The sequence below is a fragment of the Grammomys surdaster genome, unplaced genomic scaffold, assembly GCF_004785775.1.
Source record: "Grammomys surdaster isolate TR1022 unplaced genomic scaffold, NIH_TR_1.0 166, whole genome shotgun sequence".
NCBI lineage: Eukaryota > Metazoa > Chordata > Mammalia > Rodentia > Muridae > Grammomys > Grammomys surdaster.
In genome coordinates, this window is record NW_021604614.1 from 12,466,852 (window position 1) to 12,482,439 (window position 15,588).

The 15,588-nt window shown below is 42.2% G+C and overlaps 1 protein-coding gene and 1 non-coding gene across 4 annotated transcripts in view; one reads left to right on the forward strand and one right to left on the reverse strand.

The window, feature by feature from the left end:
• The window catches only part of Ccdc62 (coiled-coil domain containing 62), a 40,597-nt gene that overhangs the window by 6,545 nt on the left and 18,464 nt on the right, over positions 1–15,588 (reverse strand). For all 3 annotated transcript variants that reach the window (XM_028765986.1, XM_028765984.1, XM_028765983.1), the window contains exons 7-11: positions 12,453–12,541; positions 11,851–11,966; positions 8,895–9,617; positions 5,567–5,675; positions 2,311–2,427 (exon numbers count right to left, since the gene is read on the reverse strand). In XM_028765986.1, coding sequence (XP_028621819.1) covers positions 2,311–2,427; positions 5,567–5,675; positions 8,895–9,617; positions 11,851–11,966; positions 12,453–12,541 — 1,154 coding nt within the window. The remainder of the gene's footprint in view (positions 1–2,310; positions 2,428–5,566; positions 5,676–8,894; positions 9,618–11,850; positions 11,967–12,452; positions 12,542–15,588) is intronic.
• LOC114620195 lies at positions 14,906–15,053 on the forward strand. The gene has a single exon (XR_003711278.1). It is a non-coding gene; the product is annotated as a U4 spliceosomal RNA (small nuclear RNA).

A 15,588-nucleotide genomic window follows, 5' to 3' on the forward strand; every position in this document is an offset into this window, starting at 1 on the left:
CTCCTGTCTCTGACTCCACAGCTCTAGAGTTCAGAGCATACATCCACACTTGGCTTGTTATGTGGGTGCTAGGGATTTGAACTCAGGTCCTCACACTTATACAACAAGCACTCTTTGCACTGAGCCATCTACCCAGCCCTACATTAAAATAACTCTTAATGACATTTTTCACTTTATTGTATGTCAATTATATTTCATTAAAATCTGGTATTTTTGTTTGGGAGATTTCTTGGGGGGTGGGGGATTTCTCACTCACAGAGATGGAATCCAGTGCCTTGCTTATGTCCAAAACACAATATACTATTGAGCTACATCCCCAGAAACATTAATTACAATAGCGAAGAAATAAAAGGGGTGGTGAGATGGCTCAAGAGGTAAAGAGCTTCTGCCAAGCCTGATGATTTAAGTTAATCCCCAGAACCCACACGGTAGGCAGAGGGGACCCACCTCTTGCAGTTGTCCTGTGGCCTCCACACCTGTGCACATCCACATCCACATCCACACAATCGATACAATTTTTTTTTATTGGGCAATATTCTTGTAGACTTTTCATTATTATTATTTGGAGTCTTGGTCAACAAAATCAGTCTAACTTAAATGGCTTTCAAATATCTTTAATTACGCAGACAGCATGTCCAAAGACTATACCTTAAGTCTGAAATGGGAAGTGTAAGCCATGAACTCTTACTTCACAATGAGGGACTATCTGTCAAGTCGCATGTTCTGTACAATGTTTAGATAATAGGCAATAAAATCCATACAGCAGCTTATACAACTACTGTTGAAATCTTACTATGGCCAAAAGAAATAGCCAAAATTGATATGTAAAATTCTGAAAGAATGACAGCTTTCAGCCTAGAGAGATAGCTTAGTAGATGAATCTACTCAAACCCCTACATCTAAACACCAGTGTAAAGGAATTATAGAGAAAAAAGGAAAGTGCCGCAAACATGGCAAGGGAAGAGTTTTCTATCCAGAAGGCAGTTCTATCCCAGCTTCAAAGCAACAAAAAATGTTAAAGAATGAAACGGGAGTTGGGAGTAGTACACACCTTTGGCTCTAGTGCAGAGGCACGTGGATCTGTGAGTTTAAGCTAACAAACACACATCAAAAAGGAAGGAGAGAGAGAGAGAGAGAGAGAGAGAGAGGGGGGGGGGGGGGTGGGTGGGGGTGGGATGTAGTCAGGGTGGGAGGGAGGGAGGGAGGGAGGGAGGGAGGGAGGGAGGGAGGAAGAGAAGTGCCAGACATATTGGCATATGCCTTTATTCTCAGCATTAAGGAGGCAGAGGCAGGCAGATCTCCATGAGTTAGGAGCACAGGACAGCCTGCTCTCCATACTAATTCCAGGCTAGCCAGGGTTAAGGATAAAATCCTATCACAAACAAACACACAAAAATAAACAAATGTAAAATCAAATGTAAAATTTAAAGTATAGAGGAGGAAGATAAAATTAAAATGGCAAGTGTTTGGTGGTTGTCAGAGCTGAACAACTGCATTTTTTTTTCTACTTTTGAGTGTTCTTAAACTCTTATGTACACTTTAAATTTGAAACTTTGGAGCCCTACATGGTAGTGCACACTTTTAACCCCAGCACTCAGAAGGCACAAGGATCTTTTCAAGTTTAAGGCCAGCCTGATCTATATAGTTCAGGACAGCCAGAGTTATATACAGAGACCCTGTCTCAAAACAAACACACAAAACAAAACATAAATACATTTGAAACTCTGTGTGTTTTAAAAGATCTCCAAAAATGTGGGTGGAGGGTAAGGTACTTGCTACTTAAGGCCCTAGGTTCCATTTACAGTAGCAGAAAACAGCAAATTAAGTGTCTGCCCTTAGATATCCCACAAATGAGAAAGAAGCAATTTGGAACAGTGACCATTTTTGGTTTGGTCTCTCTAGACCCACAGCACAGGCGTCCCATTTCAGACTCCAGAGCACTGTGCCTCTCTTCCTGAAACCTTCATTCTGTCGGAACGTCACCTCCCATATTCAGACCCTATTGCTGTAGGGCTCAAGAGAAGGGGCTCCAGGCTGGGGACATAGAACAGCCAGCATGTGCTACCACACAAGCATGAGGGCCTGAGCTTGAACCCAGTACCCACAGGGATAGCAGATCTTGTCTCAAACAATAAGGCAGACAACTCCTGAGCAACACTGAGGTTGCCTTCTAGCCTAGAAAACACACACACACACGCACAAACACACACACACATGCACACGCACGCGTGCGCGCACACACACACACACGCCTCCCTGCAGATACACCTATAACTACACAATTGTTTTAAGAAAGAAAAGGGAACGCACACTTCTGTTGAGACTATCACAGCTGATGGGCAGCAGTGTGCTCAGCTCCAGATCCGTGACCATCTGCCGAGACTCAGCCAGCAGGCGCTGGAGCTTACTTGTAGGAGAAAAGTCATCCTGAAACAACAATGCAGGTCACAAGTGTAAGGGACATTTCTAAGTGTTTTGCACAATCACAACTTACACAGACATTAACTCTGTCAATGGAGACATCAGTATTATTAAATATACCCAATTCCTTTCATTTCTTACAACTTACTCAATGAAATAATGCAACATTGACAGAACCTACTATGACTAATTATAAGATTCTTAGACATTGTTTGGTGTTCCTACAAACTTCAAGCCAGATGGGTATGGTGGTACACACCTTTAATTCCAGCACTAAGTAGGCAGAAGCAGGCAGATCTCTGAGTTCAAGATTAGCCTAGTCTACCTAATGAGTTCTAGGCCAGCCAGGAATACATAATGACACCTTATCTTTTTTTTTTTTTTTTAAAGTCAAGTCATAATTAGCGGGTCAAAGTAACTGTGAAACAAAACCTTGACACTAAAGGTATGTGGGCTTTTAGAATATGTGGAGATGCTTTTTTAAATGTGTAGCCCAAGCTGGCCTTGAACTCATGATCCTCCTGAATCTGTCTTCTTGAGCAAATCCTACTGTTGTGTGCCACCACAACCGGCAAAAGAGTCAATCCTTAAGCAGAAAATTGTAAGAGTCTGTACGCTTTCCAACATATGAGTTCTAGGAGCCAAGCTCAGGCTGTTGGGCGTGGTGACGAGCACCTTTACCCTCTCTCTGAGCGGTCTCGATGGCCTCTAATGTAAACACAGAACACTTGTTTACTTTGTGTGTGGAGAGAAGGCTCCATGGCAAGAGGTCAGAGAAAACGTTGCAAAGTCAGTTTTCCATGTGTACCCAGAGGATTGAGATGATTGGATTCGGTTCGTCGTCAGGCTTGCGTTTACTGACTTTACCCCAAACCAAAACACCCTGCAATCAAATAAATCAATATAAAAGGAGGCAGTCCCTCACCAGCTCAGTTTTGGTTTCTTGAGACTGGCATTTTACTCTGTAGCCCAGGCTGGCCTAGAACTCACAATGACTCTGCCTCTGTCTCCAGAGTGTGAGGACTACAGGTGTGTATTACAACTTTTGTCTTGTTGTCCTTTCCTTTCCTTTTTACCAGATATGTGCAAGGGAAAAAAGGAAATAAAAATTTTGAAAAACTGTTTGATCAAAGCTTATTGTTCTCACCTATTATTAAAATCATCTTTTCTTTTCTTTTTTCTTTTCTATTGTGTAGACCAAGCTGGCCTCAAACTCACAGAGATCTGTCTGCTCTGTCTCTGTCTTCCCAGTGCTAGGTTTACCTAGTTTTTTTTTTCCTTTAATCTTTAGAAAAAGGAGGAAAATGTAGGTGTGGTGGCTCATATCTGTAATTCAAGCACTGAATAGGGAGACTCTGTTAGAAAAAGGAAAAGAGGAAGAGGAGGAAGAGATGGATGCTGAAGACCTGGGAGTGGTGCACACCTATCCCAGCATTTGGGCAACGAAGAATTCAAGTCTGTCCTTAGCTACATGGTTGGCCATCCTGGGCTCCATGAGACCTTGTCTTAAAATAAAACCAAACAAACAAAAAACCCTAAACACACACACACAAAACAGAAAAGGAGGTAAAAAAATTTATAAAACATTCTTTAATTAGAGATCTGAATCAGTAAGATGGTGAAAGGGAGCACAATGTGTATGCACACGTACGTACATACACACTTGCACATGACAGGAGAGTGGATGGACAGCTAGGTCCTATGATCGACCACCAGGCCTCATCTTGCCCATTATCGTCAGCGGAAGGAACGGAGCCTTCAATCTGTACATAGCTCCTTGAGGGCTCACAAGGTGAGCGGGTCTCTTTTATAGTAGAATCCCAGTGCCGCATTTGTCATTTCTGCAGCCACATCTAAGGTCACCAGTTGGTGGCCTTTGGCTCTCTGGAGACTGCTGTTACCAGGGTATGTGTGAAGGAGGCATGGCCAAGGACAAGCAACTGAGTAGGATTTGCTGCCAATTCTTTTTGTACTGCTGTTGGTTTCAAGTTGAAAAAAGATCAATACAACAATTTTTGAGAGAAAAACAATATTGTTTAATAAGAATTTCAAAGGCTAGCAAGATGCCATAGTTCAATCTCTGCGACCCACAGTGGAGAGATAAAACCAATACCAGAAAGCTAGCCTCAGACTTCCCCATGAATGCTATGGTACACACCTGCACACACACATGCACATCACACACATATAGACAATAATAATAAACACTTAAGAAAAGAAAAATAAGCCAGCCAGTGGTGGTGTACACCTTTAACCCCAGCACTCGGGAGGGAGGCAGAAGCAGGTGGATCTGAGTATAAGGTCAGTCTACATAGTGAGTTCCAGAACAGCCAGGCTACTCAGAGAACTGTTGTCTCTGGAAAAGAATAAGAGAGAGAGGGCGGGGGGAGGGAAGGAGGGAAGGAGGGAAGGAGGGAAGGAGGGGAGAAAGGAAGGAGGAGAGGAAGGAAGGAAGGAAGGAAGGAAGGAAGGAAGGAAGGAAGGAAGGAAGGAAGGAGAAAATAACCTAAAAGGGGACAAGAAGACAATGGGGAAAGAACAGGAACAAAGTACAGGGGGAGCACACAGTGTGTGTGTGTATAAAATTGTGAAAGAATAAACATTTTTCAAGTGTGTGTGTGTCTGTGTGTGTGTAAAATTGTGAAAGAATAAACATTTTCAAGTAACCTTAAAGGTCTATGATTTAAAACAAATTTGGCCCCAGATAAAGTGGTATACATCTTTAGTCCTAACACTCAGGATGCAGAGGCAGGTGGAGTTTGAGGTCAACATGGTCTACAGGGTAAGTTCCAGGACAACCAGGGCTATGTACAGAGATCTTGTCTCAAAAAAAAAACCAAAATTTTAAAAAAGCAAAAAACAAAAAAGCCCATTTAGATGATTTTATGTGTATGAGCATTTTGCCTGCATGAATGTGCACGTGTGTGCCTGATACCCATATGGAAACTAGAGATGGTTGTAAGCCACCAAACTTGGTCCTGTCCAAGAGCAGCAAGCACTACCAGCTGAACCATCTCTCCAGTATGTAAGATGGAGGCCCTCAACTTTATAAAGATCTAGCAATGATGAATGCTACAAAGAATAAAAGCATGTTAAGGAGAAACTTTGCTTAAATAAATTGAGAACTTTCATGCAAAACATAAACCTTTTCATTGGATGAGGGTCTTTTGTCAGGAAGGGCCTCTAACTCATCTTCTCTTTCAGCAGACTTTAAGGAACCCAAACATTGGGAAGGTTGGATGCCAATGAGCTCACTGCAGAAAATAAGACCAAAGAGAAAGTGTCACACACATGCTACTCACACACTTAGAAAGTATGTTAAGAGGACAAAGAATCGACAAGGTCTTGCAATGTAGTCCAGGCCTCAAACTTGTTATGGCTCCCATGCTGGACTAGAACTCACATGCCTCCACCACAGCCTCTGCAGGGCTGGCTAACCAGCATACATTACCATCGCTAGCTTAAATATGTTTTTGAAACAAGGAAGGCCAAGGCTGGAGTAATGTAGATCTGGATAGTTATTATATATTAATACATATTTTGCAAGTAAGAATTAAAATTAGTAGTTTAAGGCAACTATAAGAATAAGGAATTTCCCTCCTTCAAAAAAAGTACAGAGGTAGGGCTGGATAAACGGCACACTGATTGAGGGCATGTATTTTTCCTACAGAGGACTCAAGTTCATTCCTAGCACCCACAAGGTTGTTCAACTCCAGCTTCCAGAGATCTGACACTTTCTTCTGACCTTACAGGCAGTTATACATCTATATGTGTGTGGATGAGTGCACACATGCACAAGTTAAATAAATAACAAAAAATAAACCAACTAAAAAATATTCTTAAACCTTTAGCTAGGTAGTAGTGACACATGCTTTTAATCCCAGCACTTAGGAGGCAGAGACAAGTGGTTATCTGAGTGTGAGCCCAGTCTGGCGTAAAGAGCAAGTTCCAGAACAGCCAGGACCACACAAAGAAACCCTGTCTGGAAGTGGGATGTGGGGTTGTGGGGAGTAAAAGAAACAAAAACCTTTTTAAAAAAGCCAGCATACTGAGCACACCTTTAATCCCAGAACTCAGCAGAGACAACTGGATCTCTGTGCATTCAAGGTGAGCCATATCTATAATGTGAGACTCTGTTTCAAAAAAAAATCAATAAATGAACAAAGAAATCAATAAATGAAACTTTAAAAGTAAAGAAGGGCCACCAAGATAGCTCAATGGGTAAAGCTGCTTGCCACCAAGCTGAGGGACCAGAATTCAATCTCTAGGACCCACAGGGTAGAAGGAGAGAATCAACTTCCACAAGTTGTCCTCTGACCTCCACACAAATGTTGCGGCACGCACGCACGCACGCACGCACGCACATATACATACATACATACATACATGCATAAATGCATGCAGTTAAATCGGTTTTGGTTTTAAGTACAGAGGCTAGGGGTGCAAGCTCACTAGTAAGGCACTTGATTAGCATTCTCAGCTCTAGGTTCAAACCCTGAAATAAAAAAAACTAAGTTTTAGTGAAAAAGTAAAGAAGGTTCTAGGGACAGGATCCCATAGAAGGCAGGGTAGGTACTAGTGTTTAGCTGTGAAAAGCTAGGCTTCAGCTTATGAACCTGACAAGTGTCCCTGCCTTGGTGAAACTGGAGCAGCACCTGAGCTGCTGACCGCTTCCCTGCAGGCACGGAGTCTCAGGAACCACACAGGAGAGCAGGTACCTGTGGGTCCCCCTCACAAACAGACCTTGCTTGTTAAGTGGGCTGGGGCACAAATCAGAACATTTACTCAGATAATAAAGTGAGTTCACAGGTTCTTGTAACTTGAGATAAACAGAAAAACACCACAATCTTTTCTACTTATCATGAACTTGTGTTTGAGGCTCACTTGGCAGAACAAGCTGACATTTAAATTATAGAAGTTAGTGAGGTCTTAGAAACCTTGAAAAAAAACACAGAAGGTAAGCTTGAATTCATTTGTACATCATACACGCAATCCTCTTAAAAGTACCCAATGCAGGCTTTCCCCTTATAAGTACAGAATATTTGAGAGCTGGAGAGATGGCTCAGCAGTTAAGAGCACTGACTGTTCTTCCAGAGGTCCTGAGTTCAATTCCCAACAACCACATGGTGGCTCACAACCATCTGTAATGGGACCCGTTACCCTCTTCTGGTTTGTCTGAAGAGACAGCAGTGTGCTCATATACATACATACATACATACATACATACATACATACATACATACATATTGGGGAGGGCACACATGAAGCTCTCAGTGGTTGAACCCTGGACCAGCCTATGTTTCAATTCCCAGCAACACACAAACACACAGAAGATCTTGAAGATCTAGGTACAGATAGTTATTTCCTGATACTTTCAGCTTTCCAAAGATTTTTAAAAATCAAATAACTTAATGACATTTAGTATGGCAAGCGATTTTTAAATTTGCACTTAACAGAATATCTATATGGTTCTTAATGACCCAAGCTTTTTAAAAGGTTCAAAGAATACCCTACATAATGTAAGTACTAGAAATTTTAATCTTAAAGTCCTGTGAAAGTCAATGCAGTGACTAAAATAAGGCTCTCAATATAGAAACGTCATCCTTTCTGTGCTCTGACGAGCTATGCTTTACTTAAAAATAGCAGGCATTATTACAGAGCCACTCAGCCACAAGACTCACCACCTCTAACAATAAGACAAGCTTGAATAATTTAGCATATACTAATTGTCTTAAGAAAAAAGAAGCCAGTTACTCTTTTTTTTTTTTTTTTTTTTTTAAGATGGTGTTTCTTTTTTTTTTTTTTAATTTATTTATTATATGTAAGTACACTGTAGTTGTCTTCAGACACCCCACAAGAGGGCATCAGATATCATTATAGATGGTTGTGAGCCACCATGTGGTTGCTGGGATTTGAACTCATGACCTCTGGAAGAGCAGTCAGTGCTCTTAACCACTGAGCCATCTCACCAGCCCGAAGCCAGTTACTCTTATCAGCTTGTTAAACACAAATTTTCTGTCTTTCACATCATATTTAGAAACTAAGAAATGCTGGGCAATAAAAAATTGAAAACTATGACTTGAAAGGTACTGTAGTCTGGGCCTCAAAGGGTCAGCCTGTCAACCAGAAAGCATCCTGAAGGAACGCTCCAGAACAGCATTCCACTCTGTAGCGTGACCTACTTGCTTGTTTTCTAATAAAACATCTTTGCCCAGCTCATAACTGGTTCTGCTTTTAAGCAAAACCTTTGCCTTAGAAGCTGCCCTCAGTGCGAAGTCTCCACTGGAGCCTATAATGTCTCCTTGCACAAAGACCCCAGTGTCTATGCCCTGAGGAAAGAGCAAAAGGTTTGTCTGAAGTAGGATGTAGTTGCCAGTGCTTTCTTGCTAGCCATAAGCATGAATGTCTACTGCAGCCTTTCTGTCCCTGCTGCCGTGTATGTACCTCTGTTTACAGATGTGAACATCACTAACCTTGCTGGGAAATTATACTTCATTGCGCTGACACTTCTTGAACAGGTACACAAGGTTTTGTGGCGAACAATCCTTTGCGCTTTGGAAGGCTTGAAAATATTCATCCACTCTGTATCGGTCATATGTCCTGGGGCTTCAATGATGATGTTACTTGGGTGGCAGCACTTGGACTCAGACGGGTCACTGTCACCTATACAGACTTCATTTTGGGTGCAGTATGAGACTTCAGATGTTTCTGTGGGGTCGTGGCAGTCCCCGTCCAGCTTGTCTGGCTGTTTTGAGCAGTTGGAGAGGCCCAGGTAGACGTTGATGTCATGCCACTGCTTCTCATCAGACAGGGAGGCGGAGGTCTCTGAGAGCTGCTTCTCTTCCATCTGAAGGTCCACTCCATTGCATTTTGGTGATTTTGCATGAACCTTGCATAGTGTAACTTTGTTTTCCGGTTCAGTCTGGATTTTTCCACCCAGAGACCAAGACTTTTGTTTCTCCAGTAAGTCTTTGGTAAATAGAGATGAGAGACCAATTACACTTTTTTCCCCGAATGCAGTATTAACCTGTAGCTTCTTCTCTCTGCATGCATCACAAGAGCTCTTGTCTGACCTATTGTGCTGAGCCAACGTGACCTCAAACTTTTGATCCTTAACCAATGACTTCTGATTTCTCTCTCTTTTAATATCGATTTTTGGGTAGTTATTGTCAAGGTCTGATAAACACATGTCTCTGCTACAGTGGCATTACAAAAAAATAGGAGTTATAAGATAGACTTGACACCACCATCTACTAGCATTACCTCCCCGAAACCTCATGAGTAGACCTAAATCCCAATAAAGCCCATTAGTCTGACTTTCGGAGCCCAATTCCAGCCCTGCCTCCTATTGGAAGCCTTTCTGAACACCAAGCCTACTTGCCCCTCCCCTTCCATCCCTCACTCATTGGGTTTACCATCAAAACAACAGCAACAAAGTCAAGACTACCACACAAATGCAACTAGACTTTTTGCTATGCCTTCCTCTAAGGTGTTCCTATCAGAGAGTCCATCAATTTGATTTAAGATAGGTTCTCACATTGTAGCCTAGCCTGGTCTAGAAATTGTGATCTTTCTGAGTACGAGGAATACAGGTGTACACACCATGCCTGGTTTGTATTCACCAATTCTGATCCCTTAGAAAGCACAGCTCAACAGCTCTTTCTTTCTATGATGGCATGAACCACTTTTCTGTTTTGTTTTTTTTTTAATTTATACATTTATTGATATTGTGTGTGTGTGTGTGTGTGTGTGAGAGAGAGAGAGAGAGAGAGAGAGAGAGAGAGAGAGAGAGAGAGAGAGAGAGAGCGCGCGCACATATAGAAGTTAGAGGACAATTTATGACAGTTGCTTCTCTCCTTCTACCCTATGAGGTCTAGGAATTGAACTCAGGTCTCCAGGCCTGTGGTAAGCGCCATTAACTCTGGAGCCATCTCACCAGGTAGGCTTGAACCATTTCTTTTCTTTCTTTTTTTTTTTTTTTTGGTTTTTCGAGACAGGGTTTTTCTGTGTAGTCCTGGCTGTCCTGGAACTCACTCTGTAGAACAGGCTGGCCTCGAACTCGGAAATCTGCCTGCCTCTGCCTCCCAAGTGCTGGGATTAAAGGCGTGTGCCACCACCGCCCGGCTGGCTTGAACCATTTCTAGGGAGCAACCTTAACTCATCCAGTGCTTCCCAGTAGCAATGAAATTCAAAGAGGAAAAAGACATCTGTCAAACATTTGAAAGAGAACACTGAGTGGGTCTTGGGTCTACAGGTGGCAACAACAGATTAGACCAAGAGCAAGTGACTGGCAACCCCCTGCAGAGGACATCAAGACAGAAGTACAGCATAGCACAGGGAATCCTACTGCCACCTGCAACAGCCTCTTAACACCCTGCCCCTAAAGCTACTAACTCCAGTTTTCCCAGGGAAAGGAACTGGCAACACCAGTCATTGCCAATCTAGTTCAGACTTCATAGTCCCCTGCAGATTGGGAACTCCCCATTCTCTCTTCTGGAAAAGTACATTGGCTTTAGTTGAGCATGCCAGCATAGGCCTGTAATCCCAGTAAAAGGGAAGATTGCCATTAATTTTAAGACCAGCCAGGATGACTTATGAGAACATGTCACAAAAACATTAAAAAGGAAGAAGAAAAGAAAGAAAGGAAGGAAGGAAGGGAGGGAGGGAGGGAGGCTGGATGTGGGTGCACACCTTTAATCCCAGCACTTGGGAAGCAAAGGTAGGCGGATCCCTGTGACGTCGATGCCAGCCTGGTTTGCAGAGTGAGTGAGTTCCAAAACAGTCAGGATTACACAGAGAAACTCTGTCTCAAAAAAACAAAAACAAAGAAAAAAAAAAGAAGAGAAAATAAAGAGAGAAAGCAAGCAAGCAAGGGCAAGGCTATGGTCTTCAGTTGTGGTAGTTTCTTTGCGCTAGCAAACAACTCTTTAAGTGTTTCAGTTTTACCATCATCCCCACAATTCTTGTCACAGTGAGGGAAGGATGCCTCCTATTAACAGGCAAACAAACCAGAAGGCCTCAGCTCCTGCTGCAGCCACTAACACTAGTCTTTGCATTATTTTTCTAAGGCAGGTATCAGGTTCCATAGACCTTATTCCCTGTGGTAAGCCTAGCACCTAAACACTGAAAGTGCAGCTTTAATGAAGGCCTGGCTATCTTTGTAGTGTCTACTCCAGCTCAGAGCCTTCTACCCACAGACACACAAACCTGGTCCATGATTTTATTTTTGTTAGGTAACTAGTTGTCACCTATAGATCATATCTAAAATTCTTACATCATGTCTCCTATAGGACTAAGATCATTGTAATCATTAGTGCGCCCAGACTTATAGCCTACTGTTCAAGATGCAGCAGTAGGTACCGAGAGTACAGAGTAAAACTGACCCAATGAGGAGCAGAAATCAACACCAACCGCATGGGCTAAGTTTACCTGCACTCCAGGGCCTTTGGTTCCTCCATCCTTAAGCCATGTATCTGCATTAATTCCTGAGAATTTTCTACATTGAAATTAAGAAACTGCAGGTCACTCTGCTGTTTTACATAAATCTGCCAGAGATATCAACAAATCAATACAATAAAAACCAAACCAAACTGAATCAATAGTCGGCACTTTGAAATCCTAAAACAGACCAGACAGTTTGCTTTGCTGTTTCCTATGGTTCCAACAGGATATTTCCATACATCTCATCTCCTAACCACTAATTCCCACAGCCAAGACTATCTGCTGTGCTTAAATACGACATCTGGTTGATGTAGTGAACATCTAGAAGGCACCATTAACAAAACCAACAGGTATTGGGCAGTAGTGGTGCATACCTTTAGTCTCAGCACTGGGGAGGCAGAGGCAGGGCAGAGGCAGGAGATTCTCTGAGGTCCAGGCCAGCACATCTACAAAGCAGTTTCCAGGGAAACTCTGACTCAAACACACACACACAAACACAAACATGAAACCCCCACAAAATCCACAAGCAGATGGCTTCCTAATTCCCAAATATTTTCTACCTGCAGTTACAGTGTACAGCTGGGACATACCTGTCTCAGATTGTGCAGCTCTGAATTTGTACGATCTTGCTTTGACTTTGCAATATCAAGTAATTCATCTTTCCTCTTTTCTCTCTCTACTGTATAAGAAAAAAAATGATTGGCTTTTTTTAATCCGCAATATCAACACGTCTTTCAAGTTCTAACAACTTAACAACTAATACTTTTGTTGTCATTCTTAAAACTGCAGAATGACTGGTAAAAGCTTTAATCTGTGACTCTGACTGGATCCTTCATAAAACAAGAAAATGCACAATATAAACTAATGTTAAGTCAAAAGGATTTAAAGTATATGCATGTGCTTATAAGAAAAAATGCATACAATAAACATAAAAGCAAGCCAGGCACAGGGGCACACATCTGTAAATCCATCACTTGGGAGTTGGAGGTGAGAAACTCAAGAGTTCAAGGGTAGCCTGGGTTACATGAGATCCTAACTCAAAACAACAACAACAATCAAAACCAAAGCCTGAAAGCAAGTATTGAGAAATAGTTGCAACTCACTGAGAAGGGTCCCTCTATTAGGTTAGCCTTGAACTTATGATCCTCTTGAAGCCTCTAGATGTTGGGATTGTGGTATACTATCTCCCCTGGCTAAGGATTCATTTTTATTTTTAAAGATTTAACCATTTCAATTATATATATGTGAGTGCCTGCATATATATATATGTGTGTGTGTGTGTGTGTGCGCGCGCGCGTGCACTACACACCTGCCCTCAAAAGAGATCACCAGACCCCTTGGACATTTGCAAGCTGTCAGCAACCACATGAGTGCTTGTAATTGAATCCAGATTCTCTGGAAGTATAGTCAGTGCCCCTAACTGCTGAGCCATCTCTCCAGTCCTATGAATTTTGTTTTAAACAAGTTGAGTTTGGTCACATGTACTTGTGATCCTAGCTACTCTAGAGTCTGACACTGGAAAATCATTTGAAGTCAAGAGTTAGAGAACAGCCTTGGCAACATAGAAGGACCTTACTTAATACATTACAAATATATAAAAAGAAGTTAATTTTAGGCCAAGCAGTGGTGGCACACGCCTTTAATCCCAGCACTTGGGAGGCAGAGGCAAGCAGATTTCTGAGTTCGAGGCCAGCCTGGTCTACAGAGTGAGTTCCAGGACAGCCAGGACTGCACAGAGAAACCCTGTCTCAAAAAAAAAAAAAAAGTTATTTTTAGGAGATGGGGACATGGCTCAGAGGTAGAGCGTGCTTAATCAGCACACGGAAGGTCTTAGGTGTGATCCCTAGCACCAGCACTATAAGAAAAAGCAGTACAGACAAAGAAGGTCTATACAGGTATAAAGCAAGGTACTATCTCACACATTAGCAGTGTACGTAAGAACTGATCTGAACTGGACAGTGGTGGCACACACCTTTAATCCCAGCACTTCGTAGGCAGAGGCAAGGGGATCTCTGTGTGTTTGAGGCCTACTGAGTGGGTTGCAGGACAGCCAGGACATACAGAGAAACCCTGTTTCTCAAAAACAAACAAACAAGAACTGATTTTATTACCACAGCTCCATCAGCAATAAATGTTTCACTTAAAAAAATCAATACCAAGAAATGAAATTATTATTTGGTATTTGTCTTAGTTACTTAATAATTAGTAGTTAGTCAGTTATTTTCTGTTGCTGTGAAGAGTCAACTTTTAGAAGAAAGTTTATTAGGGTCTTACAATTCCAGAGAGCTAGGGTCTATCATGGTGGGGAGCATGGCAGCAGCTGAGAACACATATTTTTATCCACAAGTAAGAGGTAGAGAAAGGGCTGGGCCAGTGGTTAAGGGTGCTTACTGTTCTTCATCTTCTGGACTCCAGAGAACTGCAATCACACACACACACACACACACACACACACACACACACACACACACACAATTTAAAATTAAAAATAGAATCTTAAAAGGCACCTGGTCAGTGGTAGCACACATCTTTAGTCCAGGCACTCAGAAGGCAGATGCAGGTAGATCGCTGAGTTCAGGGTCAGCCTGGTCTACAGAGCAAGTCCCAGAAGAGCCAGGGCTACACAGAAAGACTCTTGTCTTAGGCTGGAGAGATGGCTCAGCAGTTAAGAACACTGACTGCTCTTCTGGAGGTCCTGAGTTCAATTCCCAGCAACCACATGGTGGTTCACAACCATCTGTAATGGGATCCGATGCCTTCTTTTGGTGTGTCTAAGACAGCTACAGTGTACTCACATGAAATAAATAAATAAATCTTTAAAAAAAAAGAAAGAAAATTCTTGTTTTGAAAAAGCAAAATAAATAAAGGAAAGAAGGAAGAAGGAAGGAGGAAGGAAGGCAGAAAGAAGGAAGGAGAGAGGGAAGGAGGAAGGGAGAGAAGGAAGGAAGGAAGGAGGGAGGGAGGAAAGAAGGAAACAGCAGCAGCAGAAGCAGCACACAGAGAGTTCACTAGGAATGACATGAGCTTTTCAAACCTCAAAGCCAGCTTTGTGCAGTGGCAGTATCGTACCCAATGAGGTTTACCCTAGGTGTGATTATTGCTAATTGAAACCTCAAAGCCTATCCCCAATGACACATTTCCTCCAACAAGGCCGTATATTCTAATCTTTTCTAAACAGTTCCACCAACTGGGCACCAAGTATAAGAACATACAGGCCTATGGGCATATTCTCACTTAAACTACAATACTAGTGAACATTGTATGTGTGTGTTAAATTAAGACATTGTGCTTCATGAATATATAGCTTTCCTATTCCTGTTATCAGTGGTGCTAAGCTATCACATCTAGGCCTGCAGAATGCTAGCAAAGTGGTCTAATACTGAGCTACATTTCTAGGCAATAAGCTAAATTATAACTCAATTAAAATAAATCTTTGGAGGCTGACGAGATGGCTCAGTGGTTAAGGGTCCTGGCTACTCTTAAAAGAGGACCTCGTTCGTTTGTAGCACCCACATGAGAGACTATAATCATCTGTGACTCCAGGTCCAGGGATCTGATTCCGATTCTGGTCTCCTTAGTCACTGGGCACACAGAGCACAGATATACAAGTAGGCAAACACTCACACATTTTTTAAAAAGATAAAATTACAAACTTTAGAAGCTGGTGTGCTAGTGTATACCTATATTCCCAACACTTGGGAGGTAGAAGTAAGAGGATCAGGAGTT